Source organism: Bacillus rossius, chromosome 6 (genome assembly GCF_032445375.1).
Source record: "Bacillus rossius redtenbacheri isolate Brsri chromosome 6, Brsri_v3, whole genome shotgun sequence".
In the NCBI taxonomy this organism is placed as follows: domain Eukaryota; kingdom Metazoa; phylum Arthropoda; class Insecta; order Phasmatodea; family Bacillidae; genus Bacillus; species Bacillus rossius.
The window spans coordinates 9,470,347-9,489,538 of record NC_086334.1 but is presented as its reverse complement, the minus strand read 5'-3'; the positions used below and the strand labels follow the sequence as shown (position 1 = coordinate 9,489,538).

The 19,192-nt window shown below is 40.5% G+C and overlaps 1 protein-coding gene across 2 annotated transcripts in view; it reads right to left on the bottom strand.

The window, feature by feature from the left end:
• Nucleotides 1–4,315: 4,315 nt before the first annotated feature.
• Nucleotides 4,316–19,192, bottom strand: part of LOC134532576 (beta-glucuronidase-like) — a 29,393-nt gene continuing 14,516 nt past the window's right edge. For both annotated transcript variants that reach the window (XM_063369113.1, XM_063369114.1), the window contains 7 exons: nucleotides 15,546–15,692; nucleotides 13,688–13,860; nucleotides 13,102–13,245; nucleotides 12,312–12,396; nucleotides 11,611–11,790; nucleotides 10,592–10,730; nucleotides 4,316–5,356 (listed from right to left, as the gene is read on the bottom strand). In XM_063369113.1, coding sequence (XP_063225183.1) covers nucleotides 5,205–5,356; nucleotides 10,592–10,730; nucleotides 11,611–11,790; nucleotides 12,312–12,396; nucleotides 13,102–13,245; nucleotides 13,688–13,860; nucleotides 15,546–15,692 — 1,020 coding nt within the window. In that variant the 3' untranslated portion in view covers nucleotides 4,316–5,204. The remainder of the gene's footprint in view (nucleotides 5,357–10,591; nucleotides 10,731–11,610; nucleotides 11,791–12,311; nucleotides 12,397–13,101; nucleotides 13,246–13,687; nucleotides 13,861–15,545; nucleotides 15,693–19,192) is intronic.

The following is a 19,192-nucleotide window of genomic DNA, read 5'->3' as shown; positions in this document are numbered from 1 at the left end:
GCAATTCTATATTTTATTAATAGTAGGTACATACTTAATTATTCACGAATCGCGAAGCACGTTTAGACAACAAAAATAACATAGATGCGATTGAAAAAATAATTATGTATCAAATACCGGGTATGTAGTACAAACGTCTTTTTCTTTCTAAGTTATAAGTTCTTTGAAAGTGTAATAATGATTCTAATGATTAGTTGTTTATTAATCGATTTTAGAGATCGTTTTCCTTCTCGCACTACACATTTCGATCACTAGATCAGAGAAGACGTGACTGGTGATTTTATATATCTATTTCTATTTGTCTCTTTCTACCAAAATCATTCACTTTTGCCGTCACCCGCGGTCTCGGGTTCGAAACCCAGGGTAGCTTAGTGGTTGCTGGGGAGAGTTCAAATTTTTTTTGTCTGGGAGGGCGCCAGGCTAGCCTGCAAACTAACCACTGCTGTGGGGTGGTTCATCGGCCCCTGTGTGGCCCACTAAGCTCAGTAGCTGACTGCCCTGTTAACCTTACTAACTAATACACTGTTTGCACGCCCTGCTCAGCATAGTGCTGTAGCCTAGCTAGAATTATTTCAAGGAGAACAGTAAATAATGGTAGAACGTATTGAGGAGAATGGCGCTTTTACTTGACACGAGGCACTGGTTGGACATGTATGAATAGTGTGGGCAGGATAAAAAAAAAACCTTGAAAGGATACATGTTGCATGCTACACTGGTGGTAAAAACTCTAAATAGTTCCAGTGGCAGTCTCTGTATGAAAGGGTGATGTGGAGTGGGTGCAGCCAACCTGGTAAGCTTTTTAACTCACACGTATAGATCTGGCTCAACAACATACACAGTGATTCTTAAGTTAAGCTGGCTGGAGAAACTTTGGGGTCTGGTGTCGGCCAGTGCTGTAAGCAGGAACCACGCAGCAGGAGGGTTACGTGGCAGTGTAGTTAGTGACAGCTGGTTTACGCCCTGCACCTTAAACGGTCCGGGGAACCGTGGGGAGTACTAAGAAAGAAGGTTTACATAGAAGAAATAATAGTTACCAGAATTACTTGTACCAGGACTACAAAGATGATGACACCCCATGGAACTTGGCGTCTGCTCCGGACCCTACCTGTTGAAGACTGCCTGGGAAGGGGGGGGGGGGGGGGTGGCGGCACTAATGGGGGAACAATGCCACCCTGCGCCAAACCCACAAGTATACAATACAGCTTTTTATGTAAAACTTAAACACTTAACATACAGCAATTCCCCTGATCAAACTTATTACATGAACACAAACGGCTGAATGTTTTAAAAGGTTGCTGTTAATTATACTTCAATAACTAATTAAAGAATATGAATTAAAATGGTGACAGTTAATTTCTTCTATGTTGTTACTACATTTACTAATTAATATTATTTTGATTTAAGCAGTACACTTGGCAGTAAGAGCTACTCTAAGAAATTGAACTAACTATTACTTGCTAACACACACATGGCACTTACAGTTACTTTGCATGTTGAGATGGTCTAGGGGTGCATTCTGCCAGTGGGGTTGGCATGGGCTGGGTGGGGACCAGGCTTTACTGCCCCCAGAGGTACATCACCTACACCTAAAATATTGCAGTCGTGCCCAAAAAGGTTATAAAATACTTATGAATGGACACTATACATAATCTAAAGTGGTGCACATTCAGTCACACAATGATGTATTTTCTATGGGGTGAAAATTTTAACCCAAAATTTGTCAGAAACACATACCACAAAACATTTCAGCTGCATTTTTTTTAGACACTTACTGAAGATGAAAATCAGTCGTCAGTTCTTTCAGAATGGTGAAAAATTGGCAAAATATAAAAAATTTTCCCTACAAAAAACCTAAATACTACGAACAAATAAGAAACACTAGAACTCATGAAAAACTATGATTTATTAGTAAATCTAAATATATCATACTTTCACTCAAGAGAAAGAGCAACAACCCATCGCGGGAAGTCAGTTTTCTCCTAGTCGTAACTGATTTTGTCACATGAGCTATTTTCCAGGCAGTATGTTTTTAAAAGGTATCTCTTACGCAGCCAACCCCTACCTGCCTGCCTTCCTTCTCTGCAAAACTGTGCGGGCAAGGGCTTCATCTGCCACCTTGTCTCTGATCAGAATGTCATTACATATGACACTTTGCCTTGAAGCATTGTCATTAAAGTGGGTGGCCAGCTTTACACTGGGCCAAATGCCACACAGCACCAGTGTGGCCACCTGCCAGTCTGTAGACTTGTACACCATGTCACAAGAACCCGGCCGATTGTCTTGGTAGCATTGGGGGCACTAAAGAAGCATTCAACTTAAATGTATAGTGTTGTACTATATTCATAAATTAGGTTACAGGGCCGTTGATAGAAACTAAGTGTCCCCCCCCCCTCCCCCTTAAATTATTTAATGTACAACATTTCAAACCACACAAATTAAAAAATCTACTGACTGTAAACATTACTGTGGCCTTAACTGTAAACATGATCTGGGTGTATCACATTTCTTGTGAGGTCTAAAACAAATTTTATTAACAATATACCGTACTTGTAATTTTCATCCAAACAGGGTAAACCCAAGCAAACTCAACCAGGCCCCAGGAGTCCTCCCCACCACAACACCCTCTCTTGATGCCACTAAGTAGTGGAGTCAGGACAGGACAGCTGGTGAACAGCGCGCTGGTCGTTGGCACGGCTACTTGCAGCCACAATCATGCAGCGTTCCGAAACCTCACAGCCAAAATAAAATAACCAAATATCATAAATTAGTACAATTACTAATGAGTGATTTTGCATTAAGGCAATGGACATTTTAGCTGGCCTTATTACACTGGAAAAATAATAAATGATACTAACAGGATCATATAAAAACTTTATTAACTTCCGTCAACACAGATAACTTAGACTGGAGACTACAGGTCTGATCAATCATAACTATAAATTATTGTTCATAATCTGTAGCTTTTATTTTAAAAGTGGGGTTGGCGTGATGGAATCTTTTTATTAAGGCTTTGTGATACATAGTGAACTTGTATGTGGTTCTTAAAACGAATGCCATTAGAAAATATTTAATATCATCTTGATTGCACCAACATCAGTATCTTACACAGTACGACATTATAGGCAGCTTCTTATATTTTATTGCAATCCAATATTTCACACACTTACACATGCATGGATCAAACAGGAAGCACCAAGGCCCGGTGATTCGAGGCGAGATACCTGTGGCTCCTGCATGCAGAGGCTTTAGCCTGTCGCTAGTGGAAGAAGCTGCCTCTGTGGTTGTCAATCACGCATTTATAATCTGCATATACAAGCGTATTGGACATGCTTTATTTTGTTGTGCCAAATTGCCCTCACTTAAATTTATTCTGGTGTTATTTTCTACTTGAAATACATGCAACTCGAAAATTTAAAGAAATTTTTTTACAGTCAAGCAAAGATAAGCAAATAAATGTACAAATGTTTGCCCTCACTAAACTTCATGTTGTCATAATGTTCTACCAGCAGAAAGCGAACCAGAGCAACTCATTTTGATGAGTTGCAAAGTCCGCAAAGGACCAGATCATCTGGCCGATGAAGAAGTCTTCTTGCTGCAGTTCTTGCCTTCTTCTTGCAAAAAAGGCAGTTACTGGTCTCTGGAATCTCATTACAAACAGGCTAATAAAGACATGTCCAGAGTAGCAGACTTAAATACACTCTGTATTACTTCATCCACCTGAATCTGCTCTTCACCTCTGCACTGATTTTTTTTTTGCTACAGGAGAATCCAGACAAACATTCTCTCTTCAGCATTAGTCTCACTGACTTGCGATGAACTTTTGTGAAACTCGTTTTAGTGTAGTGACGGGAGTTAGATGTTGAGACAGCTTGTATATTAGCGAATTTGCTTCGCTGTCTTGGGTCTTGAGCATCCCTCTAAGTGATTCCGCCTGTCTGGGCCGGATACTGACTGTTGATCCAGTGATCGTTTCTGAAGCAAGTCCGAGCTTGAACGGAGGGTGGGTTCATGACCTGGTGAGTTGGTGCAGAATGGACATCTCTTGGACGATGGTGAGAACGGCGTGATCCATGCATTTTTTTTGCAGCATTATGGTAAAATTTAAGTTAAAGAAACAAGGTAAAAGTTAATAATAAATATATTTAACTTACCCATAGCAACTAACTGAGTGGAGTATCGTGAAAACAAGCAATTATTAAAATTAATTACAGTAGAGTCCCGCTAATCCGAAAATCCGCCTAATCCGAACAGGGCTAGAACAAAAAATTTAATTTTTTTATAACATTTAAGAACTAGGGAAAGTAAAGAAAAACAATTTTTTCAAGTAATGTCGTACGTTTATTAATATGTACATAATAAACTTATAATTTATCTATTTCACTAACTGAAAAGAGAAAAAAAAAGATAACGTACATACTTAGTACTTAAATACATATGTACGTATTGAAAATTTTTGAATTTACTTACATACTATATGTAGAATTCATGTTATTTACAGGATTGACACAAAACAAAACGTAAAAAATCAAACCATTATCTAAGAGGCAAAATCAGTAATATTCCTTTGACGCAATGCACTAAATCGGCTTGAAGATGCAATATTTCGCCAACGCCGCATAAACATAACATCTGTTGGGGTTGCATTGGCATGTTGCTCGACGTAAAGCCGGATCAAGGGCGCTGGCTGCGGCAGTGTGAGAAACAACATCCGTCGGCGCGTTCCCTTCCTCCTCACTGTTGTCTGCATCGAGATCAGTTGACGTTCCTGCACAGCTGCTACGATATCTTCATCTGTGGCCACAGTCGTCAATGGCCGTCCACTTTTCAACACACTCTTCTGCATTTTCGCAACCTGGTACATATTTGACATCAGACACTAAATACGCCTCAAAAAGACAATAAATATATGGCATTAAATGACAAAATCCCGCCTAATCCGAATTTTCGTTAATCCGAACAGGGTTCGGTCCCAATTAGTTCGGATTATTGGGATTCTACTGTAGCTGTGTATTATGTATCTTCATGGTTATCATTACAATAATTACAATAAAACACTCGTTAAATGAAAAACTGGGTTTATACTACACAAGAGAACAAGTTCAGGTTGTTCAATAGCACACCTAAGATTAGTAACACACCAATACTTTATTGCAACCCAAGCTATCACACACTAATAAATGCACAGAACAAACGGAAAGCGCCGGCTACAGTTCCGAGTGCAGCTCCTGGGGCCAGCTGAAGGCGTCAATCTTCGAGGCGAGCTGCCTGTAGCGCGTCCTCAGAGTGTACGCCGAGGCTTTCGGCTGCCGCTGGCGGGTGAAGACGCCTTTGTGGTTGCCAACTACTCGTGTGGTATCTGCAACACCCGTGTGGTACTGGCTTCATTTCAGTGTGCTATGACACCACGTGTGGATCTAGTTACTTCATTAAATTTATAAAGTAATCACAATACTAGCACCTCAATTTTTCAAGACAAATGAACTGAATATTCCAGTAAATCAAACAAATATATCTAATCAAAGATATCATTTAATCCCAAAACCTGTCATAAATAACTAGTCATTCTAATCAACAAATTGAGAGTAGAAGTTGTTCTCTCTTCTCCTCGCACCGAGCCCTCTTGGGTGAGAGCCAGGTATCCTGTAGAGAAGGTCGAGCTGGTCTTGCGGTAGGATTCACATCCGGCTGGTATGCAGGTGAATAGCTAGTGGGGTGATGGATGGGGCTAGACCAGGGGTGCGCAACCTGCGGCTCGCGAGCCACATGCGGCTCTTTGGATGTGAAGCTGCGGCTCTTTAGTTCCATACCAGAAATACTGCATCACCAGGTAATTTATACATAAAATATTTTTTTATTACACACCAGTAGTAAGCCTGGTTTTTTTTCCACGCTTGTTATATTTTACTAAACAATATATCAAGCAGTTAAATTATCAATTTAAAGCTATCCATCCACCCAAGGTTTTCGTTTTACTAGTACTTACGGGCCCACCCAACAGATAGCGTCACTTGACGCGCAAACATGGTTTCAGTTTCCAACATATCAGTCGCACTTCTATATCTCCCTCCTTGTTCTGTGGTCCGTCAGAAGCTCTCGAATGATGCCGTCGTCGGATGTTTCTATGTATGATTTAATTCGTTTCGACGCAAGACAGTTTGGCGTCTTCACCAGTGTTTTGGCTCTGACATATAGTTTGTTGTTTCAAGTAGAAGAGTTAGAAGCGAATTATCTTCTCAGAACTATGTATGTACATATATAATAATAATAAAACCGAAGTAAAGCTAGGTAACATAATAAGAATTATATTTTTAACACTTTGAAGGCGGCCGACGTAATATTACGTCATTGTGTGTTTTGGTAAAAATGCGATTGACGCAATATTACTGCGCAACTTTATTTATGCAAGTACTACTTATTTATTGTTGGCAAGAAAAAATTTTGCGGCTCTTTAAAAACTTTGAAATTTTGTAAATTGTCATTTTTGGCTCTTCCGACTCAAAAGATTGCCGACCCCTGGGCTAGACTATTCATTGAAAATGTCGGTATTTTTACAAGGAAACTTTAATTGACCTGAATGTCCAAACAGTTCAATTGGTCGCTTGCGTCGGCTTCCACAACATACACTGAATTTACACAAAGTACACCCTATCATCAAGGAAGGGTGGGGGGGGGGGGGGGGGGGGGACAAATTCCCTAGGCCGAGATAGGTCGTCGGATGCCCTGACTCGTGAAGGAGAGGTGCGAGCTGCAGAAAACGGATAGCTAGTTGTCCAGCAGCTCCCCCTAAGATCGTCCTATGGTCAGTGGGCGGATTCCAGCCTCACTGGCCGTCGGACCGATCAACTCCTTCAGATTAATTTTTTTTTCCTAACCTAACTAAAACTAAGTGTATTTGGGAGGGGTCCGGGTTAGGGAGGGACCTAAGTGCGTCTCAGGCCGAAGCCTATACGCCTTAGTCATGCTGGGATTAGCCATGCAGGGAGAGGGTCGCATGCATCGTGTGCTAGGAGGGGATTGGCCAGCCATGGCAGCGATTGGCGCCATGACTAACTCACCTCACTCTTAACTCTAAACTACTAGATAAGCTGGGTCCAGGTAAAACCTGCATAGACACAGGAAAAACCCTGGGCACTTTCATGCGGGATGCCAAATTTCATGCATTAATTTCAGGCAGGTTCAATACGGGAGAAAGAAGGATGGTTCAGGAAGAAGAGTTGGTCAGAGCAGAAAAAGTCTACCATGCGGGGTTTGGGCGCTTGGACTTAAATGTCCGCATTGTTTGTTGTTCTGCAGTTCTGGATCTTCTAACCAGGGGCGCAAGCGCCCCTGGTGGTGGCTGGCCACACCGGGCCACCCACTCCGCCTCCAGTAGCACCTAAACTAAAAGAAAAATAGAACACCTTACTTACTAAACATACACAAACAGAACATATTTCACTATGTGTACGCTCTGCTAGTGCGGAGTGTAGGCTACATTATTTAAGATATTTTAAAGCTAATAACTTAATATGAATTAAACTATTATATTTTTGGTATTTTTTTATTTTTTTTGTTTTTGTTTTTATTATTTTTAATTTTTCTCTCTTGTGTGTTTGCACCGCAGCTGCAGCTCGCTTGTTTTCGTGAATTGCACGCTTTGACTGCAGCTCCCTTTCCTTGCGTTCCTCCTGCAGGAGATAGCGCCAGTTTTCACGCTTGTAAGCCTGGCACCCTCTGTAGTTGGCGCAGTGCGGGCCCTTGCAGCTCGCGCACTTTGCCTTGTTCCTGTCCCCTCCCTCGGGGCAATGCTCTGTTTTATGGCCCTTGCTGCACCAGCGGCACACAGGAGATGCTCTGCAGCCTTTTGTGGGATGCCCAAAACGCTGGCAGTTGTCACACTGCATGGGACCTTTCGGGTGGCGGTAGTCCTCGACACGAATGCTGAGGTTACAGAATGTTTTTATGGCGTAAATCCTATCTGAGTTTACGGCCTTCGGGAGCTCGACCACAAGTTTATTTATTGGGCGCCTGGTTTGCCTGTTGCATAGGAACCAGAAGTTCTGTACGGGCAGGCCCATTTTTACGAACTCTGCCTGGATAAATTCTTAGTCGATGCTGCTGTGCACCCGACAAAAGACAAATTTATTAGGGATCTCGTCTGGCTGCAGTAGAACAGAGTGCTGCACACCTGCCTGCTCTAATGCCTGTACTGCACGATGGTAGTCCTCTATCGTGGCAGTGTGGATCATTAATTGATCGTGGCCTCGACTTACGCACGTCCATGTCATATGGAGAGCTGCGTCCAGTGCAGCTTTGATGACTGGGTAGCTGTGGCCTTGGTCTACAAATACAAACAGGGGTTTTACCTGTACTTTCTTTGCCTGAGGGGCAGGGTTCTGTGGCGCAGGGATCGTGCCTGTATTTGCACTCGCAGTCGACTGGCTGGCTGAGGCGCCACCCTGTCGCCGCGGTTGTTTACGCGCACGCTCAGCGTGCTGGCGCGCGATGGTGGGGTTGGTGAGGGGGGGACGCAGCCTGTCGCGGTTTTCCCCTGTTTTCACCTTCTTGCTCGAGACAGTGATGAATCCGTCATCGCTGCTCATCTCTGCCTCGTCCTCACTCGGCAAGGGCACATTAATTCCCTCCATCTGTATCTCTGTACTGTTATCTCTCTGTACAGTAGACATCCTACAACACACTCGCACCCACTGACCAACAAACCTGAAATTAATCAAAGTTTGCGACTAGGCTGTAGGGGCAGCTACGCACCGGGCGTTTTGTGTGCTTACACTCTTAGCCTATATTCTCTATACCACCTCTGGCCTGTGTACAAGTACACAGACTATACTAGTGCGCGTAGCTCCTCTTCTCACGTCCGTCCTCTCTCGCGTTCCTGAAGCGACTCTCCGAGAGAAGGGGCATAAGCTACCATTGTCTACGTGGGGGAAATTCCACACGGGCGACTGTCAACTCCTTCAATTTTTTTTTTTCCTAACCTTAATTAAAACTAGTGTGTTTGGGAGGGGTCTGGATTAGGGACAGACTCTAAGTGCGTCTCAGGCCGAAGCCTATACGCTCTAATCATGCAGGGGTTAGCCATGGCAGCAATTGGCGCCATGACTAACTCCCCTCACTGACTATTCTAGACTAATACTAGATAAGTTGGGCCCAGGTAAAACCTGCATAGACACAGGGAAAACCCTGGGCACTTACATTCGGGATACAAAATTCATGCATTATTACATGCAGGTTGGCTACGGGAGTATAAGGATGGCTCAGGAAGAAGAGTTGGAAGAGTAGAAAATATCTACTAAGCAAGGGCGGGCACTTCGACATTTCTGTCCGCATTTGGGGTTTTTGGGCATGACTGGTTTTTAGGGGGCGACCTTCCCTTTATATAGGGAGAAATGCGCGGGAACGAAGAAAGGAAGGGAGGGGCGAACTAACTCCTCTTTGGAAGGGATGAGATGCACGCGCATGAATCTCGCCGAAATTTCCCTGCCATGGTGGTGGAAGTATAAACCAGATATTAATAATTAAAAAGAAAAGATAAAAGTGGCATAAATAATTATATGTACTTACATATATATTCAATCCTATGTATTAAAAAGTATTTATACTTGCTATCACACTTAATTAGTTAAATTTATACTATTATAAAATATAAATACAGTTGGTAGATCGCCGGTCACAAGATGGCATCACAATGTACATGTTCAACTGTGGCGAAAGAAAAATATCCATTTGTGTACATAATGCATCCATATTTACTATTATATCCCGAAGTAAATAAATATGTGTGGTTATAGCAACGTAAAAAAATAAAGGGCGAAGATGGTTGCTTGCTTAAATGAATTATTCTATTGTTCGTCGCTTTGTTTATAACCTACGACGTCGCACAGATTCCTCGCCGCATATTACCACGTGAGTAGGCCTATTGCCGATATACCTTTTTCCCTGAATTGCTTCTGAGCTTATTAAAACTCGTTTTGGGTTTAATTATAACGTAAAGTAACGTGATATTTAATATAGAGAGGGCGAGCAAGCGTCAAAGTTATATGATTTTAAAAATAACTTTTTTTTTTTTGGCTTTGTAAATGGTGTGCAAATTACAACTGATGGCTTCTTACATATTCCCAATTTATTTAATTGCAAGACATACTTATATATTCGTATTTATTAAGATTCAAAGATTCGCCAGAAAACTAATGAGTAATGAAAAATGTAAGTGAAGCTCCTGTTTATTTCACCAAGACGCCAAGTGTCAAAGAACCTCTCCTTATTCAAAATGAAAGCAGTGAAAGGTAAACTACTACAGCCTGAGGAGAAACCTATTGGCCAGTGCTAGGGATTAGTTAATTAGTACTTATAAGAACTTAGTACTAATATTATCATCCACATATTTATAATAGATATGTTTATTAAATTGCAGAGAAATTAAGTACATTTGTAGGTAAACGTATTCCTTTACTGGAATTTAGTATAAAATGGGGAATGCTTCTTATAATCGATGGCCTCGAAATATTAGAACACCCAAAACTCAAGAAAATCACAGCTTGTTTATTATATACCTACATACATTATAGTGCATGAAATACTTGATGCGGCTCACCTTGGCGAGTAGCAAAGTCTGCGAAGTTCCAGATCATCTCGCCGATGAAGAAGTCTTCTTGCCGCAGCTTGTCGAAGGCCTGGAAGTGGCGTTGCAACAGCTCCACCTGGTAGTCCTCGGTCCACACGAACGACGGCAGCTGTTGGCAACAACCCAGATGGAGGAGCCTGCTACAGATCCTCTACCTCACAACTGAAGATGTTGAGTCACCACACACCATCAACTGCTTCCAACCTGCGGCCAGGTCAGCTCCATCTTCCTGTCACTCCACTATTCTTCATTGTTAAATCTGTTCCATTATTCTCCTCTCTCTTGCACTCCTTTTTTTAACTATCTGCTGTTCCCACCTCTTCCTTGGTCTTCCTTCGGGTCTTCTTCCTGTGTGTGTTAACTCCATCATTTTCCTGGGGAGTCTCTCTGTTCCTATTTTCTGTACATGGCGATACCATCTCAATCCTGCTTTTTCTATGATCTAATTTAAGTCCTGTACCCTTGCTATTGCTTGCACCATCACGTTACTGATGCTGTCTCGCCTCGTACCTGCCAACATACTCCTATTGCTCTGATCTGGCCATCAGTGGGCACACAGTAGGCATTGTACAACATTTGTTTGCATTTTAATGGCACCTCCTTCTTCCAGACCATATCTCTCATACACCTCTCCTTGGCAGTTACTATTTTGTTAAATGCGTTCTAATTCCTAAGTACTTTAACTCCATCATTTCCAGAGAGACTACCTAGTAAAATGACATAGTTAAAGAACACAGGAAGAAGACCCCAAGGAAGACCAAGGAGGTGAGAAGAGCAGATAGTTAAAGGGGTGTAGGAGAGAGGAGAAGAATGAGACAGAGTGAATGGCAGAATGGTGGATGGATAGACGAAGAGGAAGATGGAGACATTTTACTTTGCTAACTCGGGCGCAGGCTAGAAGCAGTTGATGATGGTGATGATTATAATGGAAAAACACAAAGTGAAATGTATGACTAAATGCTTAAGAATAACAAACTAAGACTGCTCACCGTGTGCAGGCCTGAAATGGCATCTGCGCCATACTCGCTAATGAATATGAACTTGTTGCTGAAACGGTTGTGCCACTCGGAAAAATCGGACACGACCTGCCGCACTATCAATTCCACACGGCCCGTGTCTTGGTACCAGGCACTGTAGCGGTTCACGCCGATGATGTCGACAAACTCAGCCTGCAGGAAAAACACAACACTTGATCCATTGCGCTCCCACTCACACAGCCCAGTGCACTGCAATTCAACCCTCAGCTTTCTGTGAAATTTTAATGTCTAATGCTTAAACAGGCGAGTACTTACGATTTTTTACCCTTACTTTTTGTGTTCTTATCTGAGATGTTACAATCTTCATACATATATTGAAACACTTAAAAAAAAGTGTGGTTATAAATTTGACATCACTAATAAGCAGTGGTGGCTGGTAGGAGAAGGAGAAAGAAAGAGAAACAGAGATACTACAAATACAATGAGGCTAATCATGCTCATTAAATAAGCATACTTAATTGTTGTTACTTTGGTAGTGTAAAAAAAAACATTTAAAAGGGACTACATAGAAATACTTTGTGAACACAATTAATACAATTATTAAAACTAGTCACAGGAGTGAAAAGGACTCATACAATTGCAATGCACATTACGGAAAACAGCAAACTAAATACAGAACAAACAAAAAAAAACATGGCATATAAAAAACTTACTGCTTGATCTTTGTCGTATTGTTGGTTGGTGACAAAAGCAATTGGTCGTGATGCATCCAGCGATCTTGTAAAATTTGCCACCTCCCTGTAAAAAAAAATTGGTTGTCTGTAAAGTCAGTTTACGGACGATAGTTTAACGTGACGTCATAACAAAACATTGATGAAATGATTGCATACTTTGATGAATAAAATTGAATCATTTTTATTGAATTATCACTATTTTTATGGATACAAAGAAGAAGTGAAATTTAATCTACAATTTAATTGATAAATTTACTTTTATTTATACTGATTAATTCAAATATGTTTATAACTTTAACGAACATATTATTTTAACTATAATTTTATACATGTTTGCTATTTAACTTCTTCCAATCTGTGTTATTCTGTTAAGGATAGGACGATGATAGGAAAAGTAGGAAACAAATGGGAGTGTTTCAAGTTTAATGTGACTAGAAAATGTCAAATCGATGGTTGATCCAATCGAGTGGAAGAGAGATAGATGCGTCGCAAGCGTATAATAAGCGTAACGGGACAATGAGTCATCCTTTTTCGTGCGTGCAGCCGGCGTTCATCGATTTATTAGACATCACGTCAAAAAAGTATAAAGGTTTTTCTTATATCCTTAAAATATCTCATCAGCTATTAGCTACGTAATGAAAACTTCTGTTATTGTTAAACAATACCTCAAACAAGAAAAACATTAAATCAGTGGTACGTAAATGCTCCGGCAACCTGGCTCGCGAACAGCAGGAGAGCTGGTGCCGCAGTGGTGCACCGGGGTACGTACTTGTAGTGCGGCCCCGCCGCTTGCTGCTGGGTCCGAGCTTCGTTGGACAGCGACCACATCACCACGCACGCACGGTTCTTGTCTCGCTGCACCAGCTCCTTCATCACTGCTTTGTGCTTCTCCAGCAGCACCTCGTCGAAGATACTGCCCGCGAAACAGATTCACATGAGAACACAACCAGACAGAACACAAATCGCCACTCACAGAGAAGGAAACTAGACAAGCAGCACACAGCCATGTGTGAACTCAACCAGCCACTCACAGGGCAGGAAGCTAGTCAAGCAACACACAGCCGTGTGTGAACACAACCAGCCACTCACAGGTAAAGAAGCCGACCAAAGAACAAAGAGCCTCGTGCGAACACAACCAGCAATCACAGGGCAGGAAGCCAGCCAAGCAACACACAGCCATGTGTGAACACAACCAGCCACTCACAGGGCAGGAAGCCAGCCAAGCTACACACAGCCGTGTGTGAACACAACCAGCCACTCACAGGACAGGAAGCCAGCCAAGCAACACACAGCCATGTGTAAACTCAACCAGCCACTCACAGGGCAGGAAGCCAGCCAAGCTCGGAGGAACTTACTCCAGGTTGACTGCCGGGGACTCGTCGACCACCATGATGCCCAGCGTGTCTGCCATCTCCATGATCTCCTCCGCGTACGGGTAGTGGGATGTGCGGAAGGAGTTGGCCCCCAGCCAGTCTATGAGGTTATAGTCGTGGGTCACAAGGGGCAGGTCCAGGCCCTTGCCGCGGATCTGCGGAAACCACGTTCCTGTCGGTGACGCCATGACCGCCCGCCCTTTTGAACTCTTCTTCGAACCCGCTGACAAGTGATGTATGGAAATATTAGCAAAGTATAAAGAATGTACTTCAAAAGCACAACTGGATGGTAGATGTTCTTCATGAAAATGTGACCACTCATTGTTAAAAGAAATTTCCTTAACACACACTACTCAATATCAAAGTAAAATCATTTAACCCCAGACGTTAGGCATGTCTATGAGAGAACCATTCTGCATACAAATAAAGGACTGTACTCACAACTATGTATACAATCGCAGCAGAACAGTCATTGTGCCTAGTTTAATAATGTATGTTCAATTTGCAAAGGTTTTGAATTTATTTTTAGAGATGTTCCAGCAAAATATTTCTAAAAACTTGTTCAAGCAACTTTGACTATGTTTTGAATTTTGTGACCGAATTTCAATTGTACTTGAAAGTGGTTTGCTTTTAAATATTTATAGGATATTTTATTAACATGGTCAGTTCAACGTTAGTATCAGTTGTTTTTGGCACAGTTGGATGGTTTCCCAGTCTCAGAATGAAAGAAAGTAAGGGAGCATGACAATCAGGTGTCCGCCTGAGAGAAGTACTATAGTTATTTTCTCATTATTGTTAATGGAAAAATCCCGCATATGGACGCGTGCATGTTCAGCTAGGAAATTGTGTGAAATTGCAAATAGTATGCAGTAGGCTATTTTCAACAGCCTATCAGGATGCACCATGCCCTTATGTGATATGTTGCTCCAGAACTTTAGGGAACAAATGTCATATTTGCTACTCTTAGGGAGCTGACCTTGAAGCTAAAGGGACTTTTGTATTTCCTTATAAGATAATGTTGCTGTGATTGGTCTACAGGGCTGCCTAACTCTGTTCTACTTTGGCAAAGAAGGCAGCTGCATTGTCCAACTAGTAGGCCTATGTTGGTAGATACTGTCCTGACTAGTCATATCTAGCAGCAGCTCACCAAAAAACAATGAAGAATTAATTTTCATATTTGCTTCGCATCAAAAAACTAATATTTGCATAGGCTTGGTTGTAGTTAAACCACAGTCAGAACATACAGTAAAACAATGATATATTATGGGGCAAGTTTATACATAGTATGTACCTGTACTAAGTGCAGGATGGCCCAGTGGATTTCAAGAGCGTTAATACAACTCAATTAGAGTTATGGCCACAGTACGTTTTCAAGTTAATATATATCTGTGTGTATATATTTAATTGTGGAGTTCAAAAAGTTGTACATTAAATAAAAGGGAGGGGCCCCAATGGCCCTGTGAATATTACACACTCCTCTAAAACCATTATTGATAAAACCAGAAAGAGAAAGAGGTGAAAAATGATTAAGATCTAAACCAACTAAAATACCTAAAATTAAAATTTTGATTTATATTTTAAAAATTTATTTTAATGTTGGGAAACATTTTACAAAATTATCGTCCACTACATTTACCTAAGACAGCACCTTGATGCTTTCATCCCTGACTTTATATAAAAACGTCACACACAGGAGGTTAGCACATAATAAATGAAATTGACATGATAGTAATGTGTTTTTACATCAAGAACCATCGTGCAATCTAGTTTTAGGGAAACTGAGATATCAGAAGTGCTTGGATTAGTACGGCCATGGATGTACCGAGTGCGCAATACTTACGTCTGAGTCCTCATGCTTTCCAAAACCTCGAAGGTAAACTGGTCGATCATTTATAAGGAACTTCCCATTTTTCCAGCGCAAAGATCGAATTCCTACTGAAAGACGGTAGACATCTTCAGTGACATTTGCTGTAGACACCAAACGTACCTAACAATCAAAAAGGAGTTTCTTTTGGTAACTGAATCACAAACCACAAGAGAACTTACATAAATTTATAACATTGTATAATATTTATAAATGTGATACAATAGAAACACTAACATGGAACAACCATACCATTTGACATTGTGATATATTGCAATATCTCCATTATAATAGCAAATAAATTATAAATAAGCATGAAAGTATGTAGATACAAGTTCCTTTCTAGAAGTAGATTATATAAAATATAATGAATATAGTCAAGTGAAAATGAAACCAAAAGTACTAGAAGTAACTAAATCCTCTTGAGATCGAAAAGCATTAAAATAAAATGTAAATTGGTACAAAACACAAAGAGGTAAATTTCAAGGAATATAAAAATGTTTTAAAATATGTCAACGAAAAATATAAAATTTGCTAGAAAAGTATCATAGTGGATTTTTTTTTTAACATAACTTCTAGCATGTACTACAATGACCCATTCCTACTTATGACTCTTTCAGTATGTATTCAAAATTACCAAAAATGATGAAAATTTTTAAATAAATGTCACTTGAAGAAGGATGATTGGAAACCAGCACAAACAATGGGACACATGTATCAGGTCATACAGGAGAGTCTGCAGAATCGTAATACTACCCCCTACTACTCTATGTGAGAGGTGGGTTGTTACAGCAATTTTCGGTATCTGTTCCAACCTGATACGGATACAGTAATGTACCTAGTTACAAGTATCTGATACTTTTGTATCAGAGCAGTAGCGGTCCCAGGAAGCGACAAGGTATCAGCATTCTCGTTACAGGGTACACATCCTCCGTGCCGTCATCACCAGCGTAAAAAGGTATCGGTGTTTCTGATACATTATTCATCACGCCCGGTAATTCTCTACATCTGTTACTCTCAAGCCTGCCTGATACAGCCAGTATCAATCAGTTCAACATTCACTGCAGTTCGTCCTGGCCGTGTATTAATTACCACCATGTACATTGTTGCGGGCTGTCATGCTTTGTAGTTAGTATCTTTATAGTGAAATAAGGAATGGATAAGTGCAGGAAAAAGACTTCATTTGTGTGGAATTTTTTTACGGAAAATAATGAGTTTGCTAATTGTAATTTGTGTAAACAAAAACTGAGTTATAAATCATCATCGACTAATCTGAAGAAACATTTGAAACGTAAACATTGATATAGTATGCTCACTAATATACGTATCTGTTTTATTTTATTTTTAATTTTTGATAAAATCGTAATCTTTTAATGTATGAAAACACTAGTTACTAAATGTTTTCGGAAAAAAAAGTCCATATGTTGATTACATCTGTTATTAGTAGTGATGGTTCGAATCCCATTTTTCTCGAATCCGAATCTCGAATCCGAATCCCAAACAGTACCTCGAATCCACCCCTCGAATCCGAATCCAGTTCTCAAGGGTTAATTATAAAATAATTTATAAGTTAAGAGAAAAAATTAAACATTATGCAGAATTATTTAACCCTTTAAATTTTTATTTAAAAAAACAAGTATTTTACACGGTCTGGATCAAGACGATTCTGTTTTTGGTCACATATGTTTCCTGCAGTGCTGAACAAACGTTCAGAGAACATTGTCGCAGGTGGTGAACACAAATATTTTTTGGACAGTTTATGTAGCCTGGGTGAACACGCAGACTGAGTTTTCCAGTATTCGAGAATGTTTATTTCTGGGTTAACTGTAGGATCACGTAAGAATCTGGTCACTTCATCTATTGCTGTAGAATCCGACTTGGTGGATTTAAGGCATTCAGGCATTATCTGTGAGTACAGTGATTCATGTATCCACGGAAATCGGAAAACAAAATTCAACATCCGACGGAACAATATTTTGTAGTTACCAACTTGACATTTGTTTAAAGTCCCAAATGAAGGTAAATGCATTCCTGAAATATTTAATGGAAACTAAAAGGCGCCATCTTGGCTTCAATGGTTTTAGGCCATAAGAAATATTGTTGTGCGTCTTTTAAAATTAAGCCTCACTAAAGCATAATGATTTATATGCCCGAAGTTAAAAGTGACGGGGTGTTTTCTCTAGTTTGCCCATTAAAATTTTTTATATTAATATTAGTTATTTTTTATGTTGCTCAAAATGATTGGCTAACAAATTCATTGGTTGGCCATCATGGAATTCTCAGATAATACATATTTTAACGTTGGTAGTCTACACAAACCAAACTTGGTCCTAAAAAAATTCATAAATAGAATGTATCAGAATATTTAAAATTGAATTGCTATTAAAATAATAATTGTGTAATGTATTAATTTTTGTCATTAATTATTTCATTGTTATTACTACATGTGCGACCGTAAATGTGATGAAAGTTGGCATTATTGTTGTATTACTAAGTAACAGATTTCTCGGGTAAAGTTATTTTAAAAAAAAACAAGATTCATATTTAGTCTAGATCCTAAATGTGCTTTATTTTATTTTTTAGCATATTCTGAGAATACATATGTGATTTATGTCTTATTTAATGCCAATGTAGCGACAATGCATCCATGTTCATGAATATAAAGTAAGTTTCCCAAATCAGTACATGCTGCATAATTTTTTTTTATATAATAACAAATATAAAGTACAATACAGTAGAACCTTGTTAATCCGTGATGCGCTAATTCGGGAATCGGATAATCCGGGACGATTTAAAAGAGAAGAAAAAAAAGAGAAGTAAAAATTGTCAGCGCTTAAAATTAACGTCACGCGGGCCGGCGGCCGGCAAACACTACAAGCCATCGGGGCAGCCAAACTCTGCAACGCTGTTTGTACTGACCCTTTGTGTCGCCCCCCTTTCAGCTGTCACATTTGTCACTCTTTAAACTTGAGGGGGATGTCCTGACGTCTGCTTCCCGTCTCCCTTTGTTTGTTTCCACCCGCCAATGCACGGCAGGCGCCTGGCGAGTGACGTGTCTGGCTGGCATTCGGCTGTACGATGAAGAGAGAGAGGGGGGGGGGGGGAGGTGCAAGGTCAGCACGATCTTATCTTTCTCTCTTCGGCTGTTGTAAATGACCGTGAACTAATGGCTAGACATTTTTAAGCCGAGAAACTAATTCGAAGACTGCCGGCCCTTACCGTGAACGGCCTTAACCCAGCTGCACGCCGGTGTCTGAGAAGCTTGACAAGACCTTCCGGGCTTTTAATCGCTAGTCCGTGAAATTCGGTAATCCGTGATTATCTCGGTCCTGACCATCACGTATTAACGAGGTTCTACTGTACCTCAATAGGATGTGTTCCAAGGAAAACGTAAACAGGCCAAGTAAATTGTAAGCATTTAAGTTTTTTAAGTACTACATTTACATCAATGTTTTTCCTCGAATCCCGAATCTTTTCCCTCGAATTTCGAATCTTTCGAATACTAGAGATTCGGTGGGATTCGAAGATTCGAGGATTCGACCGGCCCATCCCTAGTTATTAGTGTCAACTGAGAATTTATTTGCATTTTCATAGCTGTTAGGTGCACAAATATAAATATTATA